This window comes from Carettochelys insculpta, chromosome 10, assembly GCF_033958435.1.
Source record: "Carettochelys insculpta isolate YL-2023 chromosome 10, ASM3395843v1, whole genome shotgun sequence".
Taxonomy (NCBI): Eukaryota; Metazoa; Chordata; order Testudines; family Carettochelyidae; genus Carettochelys; species Carettochelys insculpta.
Window position 1 is genome coordinate 37777909 of NC_134146.1, and position 16450 is coordinate 37794358.

At 41.7% G+C, this 16450-nt stretch overlaps 1 protein-coding gene across 8 annotated transcripts in view; it reads right to left on the minus strand.

The window, feature by feature from the left end:
• TNIK (TRAF2 and NCK interacting kinase) overlaps positions 1–16450 on the minus strand; it is a 319291-nt gene that overhangs the window by 29827 nt on the left and 273014 nt on the right. For 7 of the 8 annotated variants that reach the window (XM_075004331.1, XM_075004329.1, XM_075004324.1 and 4 more), the window contains 4 exons: positions 15754–15917; positions 13078–13175; positions 4563–4747; positions 2178–2304 (listed from right to left, as the gene is read on the minus strand). In XM_075004331.1, coding sequence (XP_074860432.1) covers positions 2178–2304; positions 4563–4747; positions 13078–13175; positions 15754–15917 — 574 coding nt within the window. The remainder of the gene's footprint in view (positions 1–2177; positions 2305–4562; positions 4748–13077; positions 13176–15753; positions 15918–16450) is intronic. The other variant, XM_075004325.1, reaches the window with a different exon arrangement.

Consider the following 16450-nt stretch of genomic DNA (forward strand, 5'->3'; position numbering starts at 1 on the left):
AGTAGTTAGAACACAGGCTAAGGAACATGACCTTTGATTACTGAACACTTTTCACCTTAGAACTGTGCATTGTCCTTGTGCAGGGAAGAGGACAGAAAAGGCTTCATTCAAAGCCCAGAGATGTCAGCAAGAGTTTTTCCATTGACTTCACTGGGCTTTGGAGAGGATCCTAGGACAGCAACAGGACAGAACCATTATATAGGACATTATATTTTCTAAAACCAGTTAGATTTTTCAGATCCCTATTGCCTGATTGTTTTGAAATCCTTACCTGAGATCAGTACTCTCCTATGATATTGTGTGTGCAAAGCAAGTTTTACAGCAGCAATGCATAATACCAGCATTTCAAATGTGGCTGGTTCCTCAGGGCAGTGGCTTACACTTGCATTCAATGTAATTACCTTCACTGGCATGACAAGATGTCCAAATATCGCTATGCTTCAAGAAGCTCTGCACAAACATACTGAAGGACAGCAATGGATTAGATGTGTTTTATGCCACTTGCTCACTTTGCACTGAATCCATTTCTGATTCAGTGGCAGGACCAAGTTCAAGTTGTGAGACTTTTTCTGCTGTCTCCTTTCTTTCTTGCTGCATTGTGTGGAATTTTTCTCTCTTGCTTTGGGTCTTGGTGAGAAGTCTTCGGCTATTTTGAAGGGGGGAGCAAACAGGTCTCTGACCCTTCTTTGTATATTCTTCCTGCAAATGGCTACTTACAGCTGCCAGGTGTTTGGTTGGTGGAGAGTTTGAGAACATAGTGCTGTACTCCTTTCCCCAGCCTTGTCATGGCCTGGAGCAATATTTTGACAAAGGCAACGACCTACATTATCCACTCTTGGAGGGCACGTGCCTGTTTGTACATCACCTAGGCTGGCCCTTGGAAAGAGTTATTTTTTCTCCAAAGGGACAAAGAATTGACACAACAATAAAGTATCATTCTGCTCTAAGAACACTAGGGATTGTGAGGAGGCACGTTTTCTGGCCTACTCTAAAAACAAACTGCTCCCACTATGTGAAGTCCAAACTCACATCTTTCCTGGGGTTTGGTGTTAGCTCTAAAATAACAGATATCAAAGACCACCTCAAACCTGCTCCATAGGCTTAGCAGTGCCTAAGGTCCTCACCCAGGACTGCCCACACCACATCCTAAATTCTCTCCTCCTAGGCAGCCACTGGCCTGTCCTTTATGTTCAGGCAGAGTAAGGAGCTGCCGGCTGCACTGACTCAGTAGACTCCACTCACCCCTACACCTAACAGGATCAACAGAGTGGGGCTTTTCAGGCAAACACCACTCCAACTGTTTCAGGAAAATCTATAATATGATAAACACAACAGAAAAAAAGAATCTGAGGATTCTCCCTGGTGAATTTTTTTTAATATGCCTTCCTCGGTCTTTTATCACAATGAAGTTGAAATAGAAATAGTTTTCATACTGTCATCCTCACCAGTATATTCACCTGAGAATCAGGCAAGGGGGAAAAGGAGCCAAACAGAATTAAACTGGGGAGATTTGATGAAAGTGGAGGACCAAGATTTCAAATGGGCAATATACCCATCATATTCCATGGGATGACCACAGCTTTTCCTCAGTAACTCCTTAAAACCAGATGTCAAGGTTATTGTGGCCTTTGGAGACATGCTTGATGTCCAGCCAGGAGACTTCTCCAACTTGGCATTCCATCTTCTTCATAAATGCAGTCACGGATATTATGTTCTAGGTTTTTTAGCCCTCTTTGTACAGGAGCCAAAATGTTGCAATTAGTGTGTTCAGGTAAGAAGTTGTAATCATACAAAATCAACTGAATCTGTCTGGCAGATGGTTAACTACTGGTGGGGAGCAGTTAAAAGGCAGTGAAGAAAAAGAGAAATTTTGGGCCAAACTCCAATCTCTTTAATACTGGTGCAAATTGAGAGCAACTCCTTTGACTTGGACTTCCTCTGATTTTTTTACACAAAATTCACCCTGGTCTTCTAGTATTCCTATTCACTGCTGTTTATAGTTGCAAGAATCATTTCTGTTGTTATAATTGTTTATGCTGCATAATTATATTACTGAGCCATTAATGAGCACAATTTAATCAATCATTTTCTGTTCAGAATACACAGTATAATTATTCTTCATGCTTACAAAGCCAAAACCTGAAAATGTTTCATAGATACTCTTATCTCCTACTTACCTCCCTTACCATTAAAGTGCCTTCCCTTGAAATGTTGCTAAATGTATCTGCATCGGACGTTTCTAGACTATGGGATGCCACCATTCCTAGATTATATGATTCGTTGCTTCCAGGTGCTCCTGTTGGTCTGGTGGTAGAAATGAAGATGTTAGCATTGTAAATTTCCATCATGAATGTCAAAAAATGTATTCTCTCTGCATCTTATTTCAAGATGGACTGGGCCTGGATGTGCCACTAGGGACCTAAAAGGGACCTGTGATGGTGTCCATAGGTACAGCTACACAGCTTGTCCATGGATACATCTACACAGCATGTCTAAACACCCAGAGGTGGCCCAAATCAGCTGACTGAGGCTTCAGGGACCCAGACCACAGGGCTGTAAAACTGTTGCATAGACATTCAGGCTTGGGCTGAATGTGTGGAGGGTCTCAAAGGTCAAACAACACGGTAAAATGTTTAGCTCTGCATCCCACACGCTGGAGCCAGCTGACCCATGCCAGCCTCAGCCATACCGCAGTTTTATTCCAGCACACATACACCCTGTGGGACCTGGGCTTTGCAGATTTAGTGTTTCCAAGAGAATGGTTGAGCATCTGCACTGCTAATCTCATAACACTGCAATAACACTGTAATACTCTCCTAGAATGTGTTGAATTGCAAAGCAGCACAACCTTCATGTTGTAATACATGGGTTTTAAGTCTATAACTTTCCCTGCTTACTTCATTCTTCCCATTGCCAGTGGTGGTCTATGGTAAAGGCAGTGAGCTGGGTCCTAGGAAAGTGGTGTTCGACCGCAGCATTCTTGCCCAGTCCTGAGGAGGATGGGATCAGCATAGCTCTACTGACATCGATTTATACAGGTTGAACTTCCCTAGTCTGACACTCTCTGGTCAGGCAACATCCGTGGTCCAGCATGATTTTAGTCAGTCAGATGTCCACTTACCGTGGGTGTGGCCAAGTTTTCCATTGTCCCATAAAGTTTGTTTACAGCTACTAGCTCTTGCTCTCAGTGTCCTGCGCTGTTATTTAGCTCTCATTTACCCCTAAGTATCTTCTAAGAGTCCAGAAAGTGGTGGACATGTTGCTAATGCTGCTAGACAATATAGACGTCCTGTGGTCTGGCAAATTCTCTGGTTTGACACTGGTCAAGTCTTGAGGGTGCTGAAGTAGAGAGGTTCAACCTGTATTAGTTGAGGATTTGACCCTTCCTTTTTCTGTGCCTCAAATCCCCATTTGTTAAACAGGGTTTACAACACTTTGCTATCTCAGATGATAGTATCTGAGCTTCTCACAACGATTTATGATCAAGGCCACAGAACAGCTGATCAAGATAGAATAAGAATTGAGGGAGAGTCGTGCTTCACACATTCCAAGATCAGGGCCCCCAGCACGTGTTCTGTTGTGGTTTTGGAAGATGACAAGCACATACACTTACTATAATAACTACAGCAGGCCTGATCTGACTCCCATTGAACACACAAGAGGTTTGCACCTGAGTTCAGTGGGAATAGGATCAGGCCCAGTCACTTAAGCTCAATGCTAAGAATTTGGCCTTGCCTAGTAATAACTTTCCAACTGGCCTGAAATGACTGATTTTCAGAGTCAGGACATCATCCAAAGTGGTGACCAGGACTGGCAACAAACTTTGTCAGGTTCTGGGCAACTCTGGGGGGTTTGGTTCTGCCCTGGAAGGGGCAGGGCCTCAGGCAGAAGCTGGGAGCATTCAGCCCTTAGTGCCATCCGGACCACACCACCCCTCTCCCAGTTAGCCCCCAGTGCCACCCAGGCTGTACTGCATGGTGCTCTTGCAATAATTTAAAGGGCTTGGGGGTCTGACTGCTGCTGCTGCTGCCACAGGCCTGGGAAAACTACCCTCCCCCTGCTGGCAGTCCTGGTGGTGACTGAAATCCTCAGACTACTCACTAAACTCAGAAAGATGGTATATTGGCCCCACCACACCAGAAGCTAAAGGAATAGCAAGGTCCGTGAGATATTACACGGTTCTCAAACTCTTTCACAATGCAGACTACATCTTAGCAGAGAGAGTCCCATGGTCCTCTCACTTCCCATTCACAACAGCACTGTGGCAGCTATAATGACTGTCATTGACTAAATGGGAAATAAAATCAGTGAAGTATAAATGTGTTTTTAACTTTAAATTCTCAGAGAAGACCCTAGATAGTGAAGCATGTGGCAGCAAGGAGGAGAAGTTAGTTCATATAACCTTCCAATGCTCCAAAGACAACCAGCAGGACCAGTGGACTGCAAGAGACCCCCACTAGACCAGTTGGGAACCATTGTGCATAAAGGCAAAATTATGACTTCCTGAGGCAAAAAGCATTTTGCAATTACATAGCCTTGCTGTTAAATTATTGGCCTCTTACATAAGTCTTGGGATATCACTGACAGGCACTGTTCCATCATGCGTTTCATTTTCACCATCCTCCTCTTCCTCTTCACTGCTTTCTGATTCCTCACTGGAGGAAGAGTAGTCGGTCACCTTTTTCAGGGGGCGATTTGTCTCTTCAATACGCAGTTCCCTCAACTCTTTGGCTAATGCAGTCAGATCCTAAGGGGAGGCATAAAAAAAATTAAAAGGCAACATGAATTGTATTTAAAACAAAAGAAGTGCCACATACATCTCTTCAAAAGCCAAGCACAAGCAACAAGAAATAGCATAACACAATTTTTACAAACATCAAACAAACATAAAACAATGTTTGTAGCATGTAGCATTTATTGAACAAAATGAAACTTGACTATGTTCATTGAAAATCAATCACCCACCTATTTCTAATACATACATATGTGTGCGCATGTGTGTATATATATAAACACATATGTATATACACATCAAAAGTATACTTGTTGAAAAGGTGAAGTTCAGTCACCATCATAGTAAACTGGAAAACAATGTTATTTCAGAGCTAGAAATTCTCCTCACCAGTTTTTGTCTGAGCCTCTCAAAGACACACCAGAATGGCATCTGCACCATTATAAATGCCACTGGGAAGAAAGCAATGACTGCATTTCTAAGAACGGTGCAATCCCCAAGGCAAGATCCATTTCAGTCATCACTCTGAGCTGGCAGGAAGTTGCTGGGAAGCAGTGAGACAGCTTCAGAGTCAAACTCCTCAGCTCACTGCAGCACCAAGTTTGGTGAAGTTTGAGTCATGGCTCTGAGTCAACCATAACAATGGGGGAAAAAAGCTCTGAGCAGAAGTAACTTAAACATGTTATGTGAAATGTGCAATATGTCCTAGCCAGAAAGTTAAGGAATAAATGAAAAAAGAAATAGAAGTCTTTTTAAAAAGTCATTTTTCAGTTTACCATGACATGGATGAAACCTTAGACCTGACAGTTGTATAAAATAGACAGTTACTCGAGTACAAGGGACAGTGCAGGCACCGTGTAGAAAAGAGACTTTTTATTATCTTACATGCTTTTATAGCAATGCAGGGGGAAGCAGTAGGGCAAAAAAAAGCATGAGAGCTCTAATTAGAATGGGTTAGAGTATTTTATTGCACAAAGCATGCACATGACGAACAACGCATTGCAATTGTCAGTCTTACCATTTCTCCCTATATTAGTGACCGATGTAGCCATCAGTGCATTCGGTCAGAGACAAAGGATTAGGGAGAAAGAAACTTATTGAAAAATACTAAATTCCACAACTGGTTTATGGCCATATTCTCTCTCTACTGCTTTCCACAAATCTCCAGTATATTGTTCCAGCTGAGTGACTAGGATAACAATGTTAATTAAAATTGATCAGGGAGGTCTTAAGATTTACCCCTTAGCAGCAGAGGAAAAAAATATGAAAAACATATCTAATGGAGGCTGAAAACCCAGCATGTTTTTAATAGAGACACTGTAATAGTTTGCAGAGCAAATTTTAGTTCACTTGTTTGTTATTCCTGGACATAATCAAATCTCGGGGTGTCATTCAGATTAGTAACTCCAAATGAAGCCCTCATTGCGTTAAGTGAAGTAAATAATCATTCATCCCTAGTTCCACACAGATCAAATCAAATGCTTTGTTGACATTTAAATTTGCCCAGAAGTCAGATCTCATTGGTGCCTGTTGCAGTGGGAAACCATCAGAAACTTTCAGTCATCTGAGGCAGGGAATGAGAAACAGCATGACTGTTTCACACTGTAGAGGGGATTTTTATTAATATCACAACTTGAGGTCAGCAGGCTTTATCTCAATGCAGTGACTTAGTATGGGGACATGCCTACATGTTCTCAGTTACAACCTATTGATTAGTAGTCACACCGCCTTTGATTTACTCCCCTGCAACCATACCAAATTCATTTGAAGTCAGTGTAACTAAATTTAGTTTTTGGCAGTCCCTGCAGATACACTGTGGCTGCAAGATAGCAACAGCTGGGAAGGCCTTTTTCCTCTTTTCTTGTTGCCCACCATCACTAAGCATGAGCAAAATGGCCACGAATAAAAGTTGGGGATCATTTTTAGGTCAGTGTATTATCAATATACATCATCTCATCCATGCTTTGGATGGAACATCTGGAGAAACAGATAACAACATATTCCATAGTAAAGAGCATGGCTAGAAGTTTAAGACTGAAAATAAAAGGCCTGATTCAATACCCAGTAAAGTCTGCAGAAAGACTCATTGAGTTCAGGTCCATCATAACAAATTAAAATTAAAATTCAAGTTCTGTTTTACAAGATGTAGTACCTTGCTTTTCAAGAGTGGCTTCTTCTGTTTTAGATCTCCAAGCACTTTATTAAGAAGTAACAGAGAGGGAGGCGTGCTTGTCTATATACTATCAAAACAAAAAAGCAGTCAAGTAGCACTTTAAAGACTAACAAAATAATTTATTAGGTGATGAGCTTTCGTGGGACAGACCCACTTCTTCAGACCATAGCCAGACCAGAACAGACTCAATATTTAAGGCACAGAGAACCAAAAATAGTAATCAAGGTGGACAAATCAGAAAAGAAAATGATCAAGGTGAGCAAATCAGAGAATAGAGGGGCAGAAGAAGCGGCGGGGGTGGGGGGAGTCAAGAATTAGATTAAGCCAAGTATGCAAACAAGCCCCTATAACGACCCAGAAAGTTCCCATCCCGGTTCAAACCACATGTTAATGTGTTGAATTTGAACACAAAATTCTAAATTATTCAATTATCTAAATCTTTCTAAATTATTACCTAAATAATCTAAATTATTAAATTATCTAAATCCTTCTAAATTATTTTGTTAGTCTTTAAAGTGCTACTTGACTGCTTTTTTGTTTTATTAAGAAGGTGAGCCATTACCCCCCTTTTTACAGATGGGAGAACTGAGGCACAGAGAGGGGGAAAAGGGCTTGCCTCAGGTCACTGAGAAAGCTAGCTGCATAGTTAGGAATAGAATCAAGGTCTCCCAAATTCCAGTCTAGTGTCCATCAGGCAACACTGCTACATTCCTCACAAAAAATGAAGTGTTGCCATTACCTTTTAGAAAAGATCTTTATTATTACTAAAGAGAGAATATGGCATTTAAGAATTTATTTCCAATGCCAATAACTTGGTGATGGAAATATAATCAAATCCATAATCACGATGACTAATTAATCAAGCAGCTTCTATGGCTTGTTTGGTTGGTTTTCCTAAACTGATGAAATGAGAGTAAATGAAGATTTGAATGGTCTAAATATGTTTTCAGTCTATAGTGAAAAAACCTATTCACTCCATAATCACTTCTTCCTGAAACAGTCAGAGTTCTCCCCAACCTTATGTACATAGGAACACTGCAAAACAGCATCTCATTTAAAGCCATGATTTTCCCAACATTTTAGGACTAGCACCAATTATTTCCAAGTATCAAGGGACCAGATTGTGAAAAACTGGTCTCCATTTTTTCACACTTGCAATTTCCAAGCAAAGTTAACTGTATATATTAAATTGCATCCACATTATTTCTGCCCACAAACTGCAGCAGCCAAGAGAATGAAATCTGAGCCTGGATTTCTCAATCTGACTTCTTAGGGTCATCTGACTATCCTTAAAGACACTGACGTGAGTTGGACTACTTGCTGAGTAAGTTACTGCTCAGTCAGGTTGCGCCCAGAGTAAGGTTCAACCTCAGAGTAATAGGCTATGTTAACACTTGCAGTCCTCTTTTGAAAGAGGAATGCAAAGGAGGGAAACAGAAAGTGCAAATGAGGCACTGATTTACATATCATGTTTCATTTGCATAATCTCTTTTCAGGACAAATTCTTTTGAAAGAAAAAACCATGTAGATGGGGTTCTTCTGAAAATAAACCTCATCTCTGAAAGAACCCTTCTTCCTATTTTGTTTTGGGAAGAAGGGTTCTTTGGAACCTGGGGTTTTTTTTTTGAAAGAGCCCCATCCACACTTTTTTTTTCAAAAGAATCTCTTCCAAAAACAGATTATGCAAATGAAGCACGAGATATGTAAATCAGTGCCCCATCTGCATTTTCAATTTCCCTCATTTGCATTCCTTTTTCGGAAGAGGACTGCAAGTGTAGACGTAATCATAGTGACGAAATCTGCTGCTTAGAAAATAAGCATGCAATTTCTCTGAAAGTCTGTGAATGTTACAATCCTTCAGTCAGACACAGAGTTGATTAACATATATTAATATATTATCAGTCTGCTATAGGTCATCATTAACAGATAGTTACCCAGGTATTGTTTAATACCAGCTTAATTAGTTTTTAACATTACATTTAGAAATTAAAGTAGCAATCATATGCAAAGAGTCAGACATTGCCATTAGATAACCTGTATTTTCCAGTATAGGCTCTGCCTTTGGGACAGTTAATTTTTTGATGCTATCATTTTCTCTAGATAATGACTTTGTAAGGTTTTACTGATTCATTGCCTCACTTTTGAACCCCCACCCAACAATCTAACAGCTAGAAAAGAAGTGCTCTTTAGCACCAAATAATGTTGGAAATGTTGTTACTGAAGGTGACAGCATTATCAGTGCAGTTAAATCATTCTTACTTGCAAAAAGTACTTTAGATTTAATATTTTCTGGAAATAGGTCAGTTCAGTTTCCAGAATCACAAAGTTCATTTATCTTGAATTTTATATTCATGTTACCTCTATCTGGATATTGATTGATGTGGGATTTTTATTAGCAAACTATCTCATTAAACAAAATGTTCACTCCAAGGAGAGCTATCAGGCTGTTTTCTCTTTTTATTTCTCCTCCTTCATCTAGTAAATCATTGTCAAAAGGAGTCACTTACCAGTGTGTGTGGAAGTGTAAGTTAACGGTGCAGTTAATAACAGGGTTAGTGCATGTTCAAATACGTGTAAGACCTTTCATAAATAATAGATCAGAAATGTACAGTGTATGTATTTAAGAATTCAACATTGTTAGATACACAAATCTATTTCAATAATATTTACATATGGCAAGAATTGTAAATTCATATAACTTAATTTTTGTGTTTAAAAAATATGGATGGTATGTCGGACGGGTACTGCCAATCAATGCCCTAGGTTTGAGATTTCTATTCAACTCAGTTCTCCAAATGCAGTTGCACTGTGGTTACTGTTGAAGTGGTGGATAGGTTTGGAAGCCAACATAAAATCTGTGATTAAATATAGAGACAGACAGCTCAGGTGAACCCATGTTTCACCAGCTATGTTAGAGAAATCCACGTGCAGAACATTGCAAGAAACAAGCCACTTCCCGAACCACCTCTGAAGATTTATAGCATTTGCTTGAAAGACTTTTATATAACTTTGGGTCTGAACCTGCAGGTGCTGAGTGCCTTCAACTGTCCCTGAAAAAAAGGAGAGTTGAGGGTACTCTGGCCCTCACAAAAGAACTGATTGGCACATGGCAGGATTTGGCTCTTTACTAACATTTCTCATTAATATAGAAATAGCCAGTCATGGAGCCCACTCACTAGTCCAGGTTGCAGCTTCATAGTTATAGCTGCAGTAAGTGGGCTAAGGGGGGAGGCATAGCCCAGTGGCTTGTGCACTGGCCTGCTAAGCCCACAGGTGCAAGCCCAATCCTTGATGGGGACACTTCAGGATCTGGGTCAAAAACTAAAAAAACAAAAGGAATGGTGCTTAGCCCTGTTGTGAGGGCAGGGGACTGGACTCAATGACCTCTTGAGGTGCCTTCCAGCTCTAGCAGATGTGTATCTCCATATATATAAGTAACATCACTATATCAAAAAGGTGTTATTGTGATTGTCCCAGCACAGTGGTGGGCAACCTACAGGCCAAATGGAGCCCATCTGAGTTCTACATATGGCCTTTGAGACATTTTGTTGAATGCTGCCCACATGCAGGGTTGCCAGATTCCACTGGTTTCCATCCACAAAGATTTTTTTCTTGCCAGTATTACTGAAGTGATATGCATGTAAAGTCAGGGCACATGAAGTGAGGTGTGTGCTGACTGCACACAACTGTGACTGTGAGAGCCATCTGCTCCCTCTGCATCCAATCAGCATTCTGCTATGGTTCAGCTGGAACACCCCTCAAATTGTAGGTGCATAAGAGCAGTTAACAAAATTACCCTGTCCTGGGAGACTTTCATGGTTATGACAATCTTGAGGCCCACTGAGACGCAGAGACAGCCATGGGACCCACTCACTAGCCTACGATGCCCATCGCTGTGCTAGGAGATATTTCATTAGGCACAACAGAGACAGTGATTGTGTAATCTTCAATCTATATTGCCCCTATAATGTACAATAAGCTGATTCTGCTTGGAGCTCCTCTAGGAAATGAGGAGAGAATCCCAGAATCCACATCCATTGAATCCTTGCTCTTTTCCTTCAGGCTGCCAACAACTGTGGCCATGTTTGGTGAAGTCCTCCTTACTCAGAATTTGGGGGCAAAGAAGCCCACATTCCACCATCACTTCTGAAATATCTGAGCTCCAGGCCTACTAACCTTTTTGACCTGGGGCCCAGGGTTGCTGTTGGTGGGCCTGGGTATAGCTAAACCTGCAGGCCCACCAACCAGGGAATGGGTGGGATGGAGAGGCAAGGATGCAGTTGCCCTGGAGCCCAGCTTTTTAAAGTGGCCCAAAACTCCAGCTGCCATTGTTGCTACTTTGGCAGCTGCCAGACCTTTGGGCCCCTTTGCAGTGCTCTGCTAGTGCTGCTCTGCCATTCCATGTGGCTGTAGAGAGAAGAGGGCACTGCCATGGTTCAAGAAGCACTCAGGGCTGACTACTCTTGGCTCTGCCCCTTCTGCCTTCAGCCCCAGCCCTTCCAGGGCATAGACCTGGGTCCCCCTCCCACCCTTTCCCAAGGGCCCACGGTGGTAGCTGTTGGCTCTGCTGTGCACCTGTATAACAGTAAATTGAATGAGTTATGCTTACCAGAAGCAGGGCAAGCCCAAGTAATGCAAGTCATTGCTTTCCTTTTCTGCACTTGGGGTTCTGCCATTCACCAGTGCAAACCCCAAGTATATTCAAGGCCTTTAAAGGTCGAGAGTCAGATTTTTAGCTCGTGTCAATCAGCACAGCTCTGCTAACTACTGTGACAATTTACACTAGCTGAGAATCTGGCTCATAATATTATAAACTAATGTTTCACCTGTGTTAAACCAACTTCCTTAAATTATCAGGCTATAGCCCCAACAATACAACCACAGAGAATCAGCCCTGACTCATGCTGTCAAAAAAACATGTGTTATTAGGCAATGACTTCATCTGAAAACGGATAATTTGCTCTTTTCTAAATTTGTACTTCCCCTTGAAATCAACGGGGCCACACTGGGTTTAAACAGAGCAGAATCTGGTCTCTGCTACAATCTACTGAGACAGCTTTTGTCAGCGCAAGAAAGTTCCAGTCTAAGTTTAAACCCTTTAAACGCCACAGAACACTGATAAAGTAATTTGCTTTGCTCATGAAGATTCATAGTAATTCCTGTTTTAGCTTCTGTGCAAGTGGTCTGCAAATGGATTTTGTGAAGCCAAGATACTGAGCAAAATGTATTAACAGATCAATTTCTCCCCTCATATTATCTCACTGTATCTAAATACAATCTTCAAAATTTGAAATCTGAACCATTGTCACCTTTTTGAATGTCAGCACCAAGAAAACATGGTTTGATATTAAGCTCTAACTAGTCAACCTTGCAAAGGCATGACCAACTAAGAAAAGATATCACTAACCTCATCTATAGCTTTCTTATAGCTCTGGGAGTAAGGGAAGATTAAGCAGCATCAGAGGAAACAGATCGGGACAGGAAAAAGCCAGAGGAAGGGCAAGCAGGTTAGAAATAAAATTAGAATTGTTAGCGCAATGCTGTGAAGTGTAAAGAAAAAACAACATCAACAAAACATTAATACACATTAAAAGAGAGAAACAGTGGAAATCCATTTGGTTTCTGAGCCCAGTGCACTCTGCAGTTTTAGCATACAAACATCAGACACAACATTAAACCAGAAAAAAAAGACTTTGGAAGGGATTTTCATGGGCCTTTGCCAAAAAACCAAAACAAACCAAAACAAAAAGGTAACAAAATAAAAGTGCACAGATATTACTGCCATTTTCTTCTTAAATTTGGACAATTAGCAATGGCTGGGTACCAAGCCTCTGAATGCAGCACACCCCCTCTGAATGACTGATCTAGAAATCACCCTAAGATAATGCAACTCAAATGTGTGCAATATGTAAACTATGACTCCAATCCAGCAAAGCACTTCAGCACATGCTTAAAATTAAGCTGTGCTGAAGGGCTTCTCTGGCCTGGGGCTATTGTAAACCATACAATCTCTATGCATTAATATAACCCATTTAATCTTGCTACACTGCAGATTTATAGCCTCAGAACTGGTGACGAGATGGCATTTGCCTCTTTTTACTGGCTCCCAAAGCTGCACGATTGCCAGTAATGGAAATGTGGCAAATTCCACGGGGCATAATTTAAGACTCACAGCAGGTCGACTTGGTCGTGTCACATCTCTGTTATCCTCCTGTTTCATCTTAGATGGCTCATGAGAGAGCACTGGTGAGCCTTCTGGTTTTGCATTCCCTGGGTGAAAACAAATCCCTGTTATTAGTGGGAGATCAAAAACTGAGAGGGCAGCAGAATGTGCAGAATGGCATTGTCAACTTTGCACAATGGCACTTCTGAAAATGCCAGTGGTTCTTCATTCATTCATTTCAAAATGATCCTCCATGTTTTTAAAATGCTTATTGCAGTCTGATCCCTCCGCTTGTCTAGAAATTAGCCATCAGACAGCTCTTTGCACTTCTAAAGCCCCCTCCCGCTCACAGCTCTCACTTGAGTGAGTTATACCTCTAACCCAGATGTAAGCAAATGGTGTTGTCTTCACTGTATGGAGATTAAGGTTGTGCCACAAAAGCAGAACCTGCATTGGAGTGATACAGAAGCATCCAGCTGCAGTGGGACAGTGGGAAAGGACCGTGCTGAAGCATCATCTTGCCTCCACTCTCTGGTGTAGAGAGAGAAAGGGCAAGCTACCTGCATCAAGGTAGCGAGGCTGTAAAGAAAGGGGACAGCTCATGGCCAGTCTCCTTCAGTGGTGACTTACTCCTTCTGTAACACAGTCAGAGAGCAGTCCCTGTGCTCCCAAGCAGGGGGTGCAACAGACATGCCAGGCCCCTGGGCCAGGCGGGAGGGGGCCCTGTCTCCACACTGGTGGAAGGGATGGGGCCTTGGGCAAATGGGGCAGAGCTGGGTGATAGCCACCCTCCTCCAGCCCTTCACACTGCTCAGAGTGCACCACCTGGAGTTCCGGTAGTGATTTAAGGGGCCCAGAGCTCTGACCACTGCCACAGCAGTGGCAGCTGGAGCCCCAGGTCTTTTTGAATTGCTGGGCCCCAGGACAGGTGCCTGCTTTGCCCCGCTCCTGTCAGCAGACCTGCTCCCAAGCACACAGACTAAAGTTTCTGTCTGATACTTGCAGAGGTTATGGAAGGGAAATCTCTGTGTGCCCCACCTCTACATAAGGGTCATGGACAACCTGGCCTTGAGTGACCTGCTCACAGCCATAATGTGAGAGTGTGCTAAAGTCAGAAAAGGGTCTCCCAGAATTGTGATTTGATCACAGTTCTATGTAGCTTGGTAATGTCCCACTAAGCAATCTTGGCAGGGTCACAGCATCTGTTGCCTCATGTTTGGAAAAGCTTTTCCTGTTTCTCTCTGCTTCATCTATTGCTTAGCTGAAAACAGCTCAAATCCTCTCCCTCTCAGACATCACTTCTTTTAATTTATAACTGTATTACATAACTCTCTAAAGCCAGTTGCCATGCAGTTTCTTTGAAATGGGCTCTCTGTGATATAACACTATTGCATTGTCTTCTCTCTGTGTAGCAAGAGAATTGATAACTAAGCCTAATGCCCATATTCTCCAATTCTTGTCCTTTTTCTGTTAAAGGAACATTCATGCTGCAGAGGAGCTGGGCATATGATAAATTAGAAGTACTGTCATATCTGATGTAGCATGGACATTATTCCTCATAGCATGCCTCATTAACTAAAAACCAAAATCAGAACAGTTGCTTGTAAATTGCTTTTACTGACTTCTTAGAGGAGTGATTATTTTAACCAGAAATGTGTCAGCTTACAGTCAAGGTGGGTGAGGTAAAAATGTCTTTTATTGAATCAACTTTTGTTCATAAGAGGGACAAGCTTTTGAGCTTATGACGAGTTTTTCTTCATACCAGAAGAAGAGCTAAGCTTGAAAGCTTGTTGCACCAACAGTTGAGTGAAATAAAAAATTTTTACCTCACCCACCTTGTCTCTCCCATAGCCTGGGACCAACATTGCTACAAAAATATTGCAGACAACTTACAGACAAGTCATAAAAAATTCAAAGCATGGATGCAGCATTTGTTTAATGTTCTTTTCACTTGTGGATTTCACAAGGACTTGGAAAGAAATATAGATAAACTATCTGGATATGCTTTGGCAACTCCTATTCTGATCAAATGGGGAAAAAGAAAACTTTCAACAACTATAGTATGCTAGGAAACAAGTCAGCCAGGCATATAAACTCAGTATTAACATGGTTCTGTCCTGAAAGAGGTTTAGAAGACACTACACACATATGAAGTAAAACACACAAAAAAGCTGAATTTGGATCAGAGAGAAGAAAATAAGTGAACCAGGGAATTCATTATATTTTGTTGCAATAGAATCTTTACCTCTTTCTGTAGGAGTATCTTGCAACTATATTCATACAGAACATTGGAATTCAATGTGTAGTCACTTTGCCTGCACAATGCTAAGTCAGGTCTATGAGGGTTTTGCATAATATATAAATAAGTACATAAATAATGCTCTGTCCAAATGCAGTTCCTTACAGTGGACAGCCTGAAAGTCCTGTGAATCAGTGGGTATCATCTCCAGATTACAGGGAAGAAACCCAGGTGTAGGAGCAGAGCCTTATTTCAGAAAACGCAGTTGTCCAAAATCAGATGCAACTCCATGGCTGCAGTGAATCTACTTAAATCAGTTTCACGCACACATGATCAGATCAGATGCTTGGACAGGTTAAGTGACTTGCCAAAGGTTATACAGCAAGTGGAGAAAAGTTACAGGATGAGGGCCAAAAGGTCAGTTAAAAAAAAAAAAGTCTTCTCACCTCTTACTCTATTACGTTCACTGGAGCCAGCTTGAGAACTAGGCTGGGATCCTGCCTGGGAACTAGGCTGGGAGCTGGGGGTGCTGGAACTGGAGGAGCTGCCACTGCTGGTCCTCTGTAGGGGACTGTCAATGATGGGCTCTGTTCTCCTCAGGTCAGGGTTACTATATGCACATCAAAACAAAGGAAAAAACTGTGGTTAGATGGTATAACTGTTCAGAAGAGTTGAGAAAGTCTTCGTTCAGTTGGAAGCCGGAGAACAGGTTAGTATTATCAATGAGTTAGGTCCTATTGAAGTTGACATGAGAGACATGATGACATGCCACCCACGACGCATAACACTATTTTCTGAGCACTTCAGAGCCTAAGCATTCTGTGTAAAATTGTCATCAAAGTGACTTTTTAGAAGTGTGTACGTGGCTGAGGAGCTCACAGCCCAATGGGGAGACTCAGTCTGACAAGCCACTAAGGACGCATCTGCACTAGGACAAAAGGTGTGGTCTTAACTCAAATTAGTGAATGTGGTAACTAACATGAGGTAAAATCCAAGAAAAGAAAAGGCAGTTTGTACTTTTAATTAGCAGGTCAGTGCAAATACTCCATTCCTCCATAGCCTTTAAATCATCCTGCTGTCAAATATGAAAACTCTTAACTGCTTTATCATCCCTAGGGTTTCATCTCAGGTTAGTTACTTTGT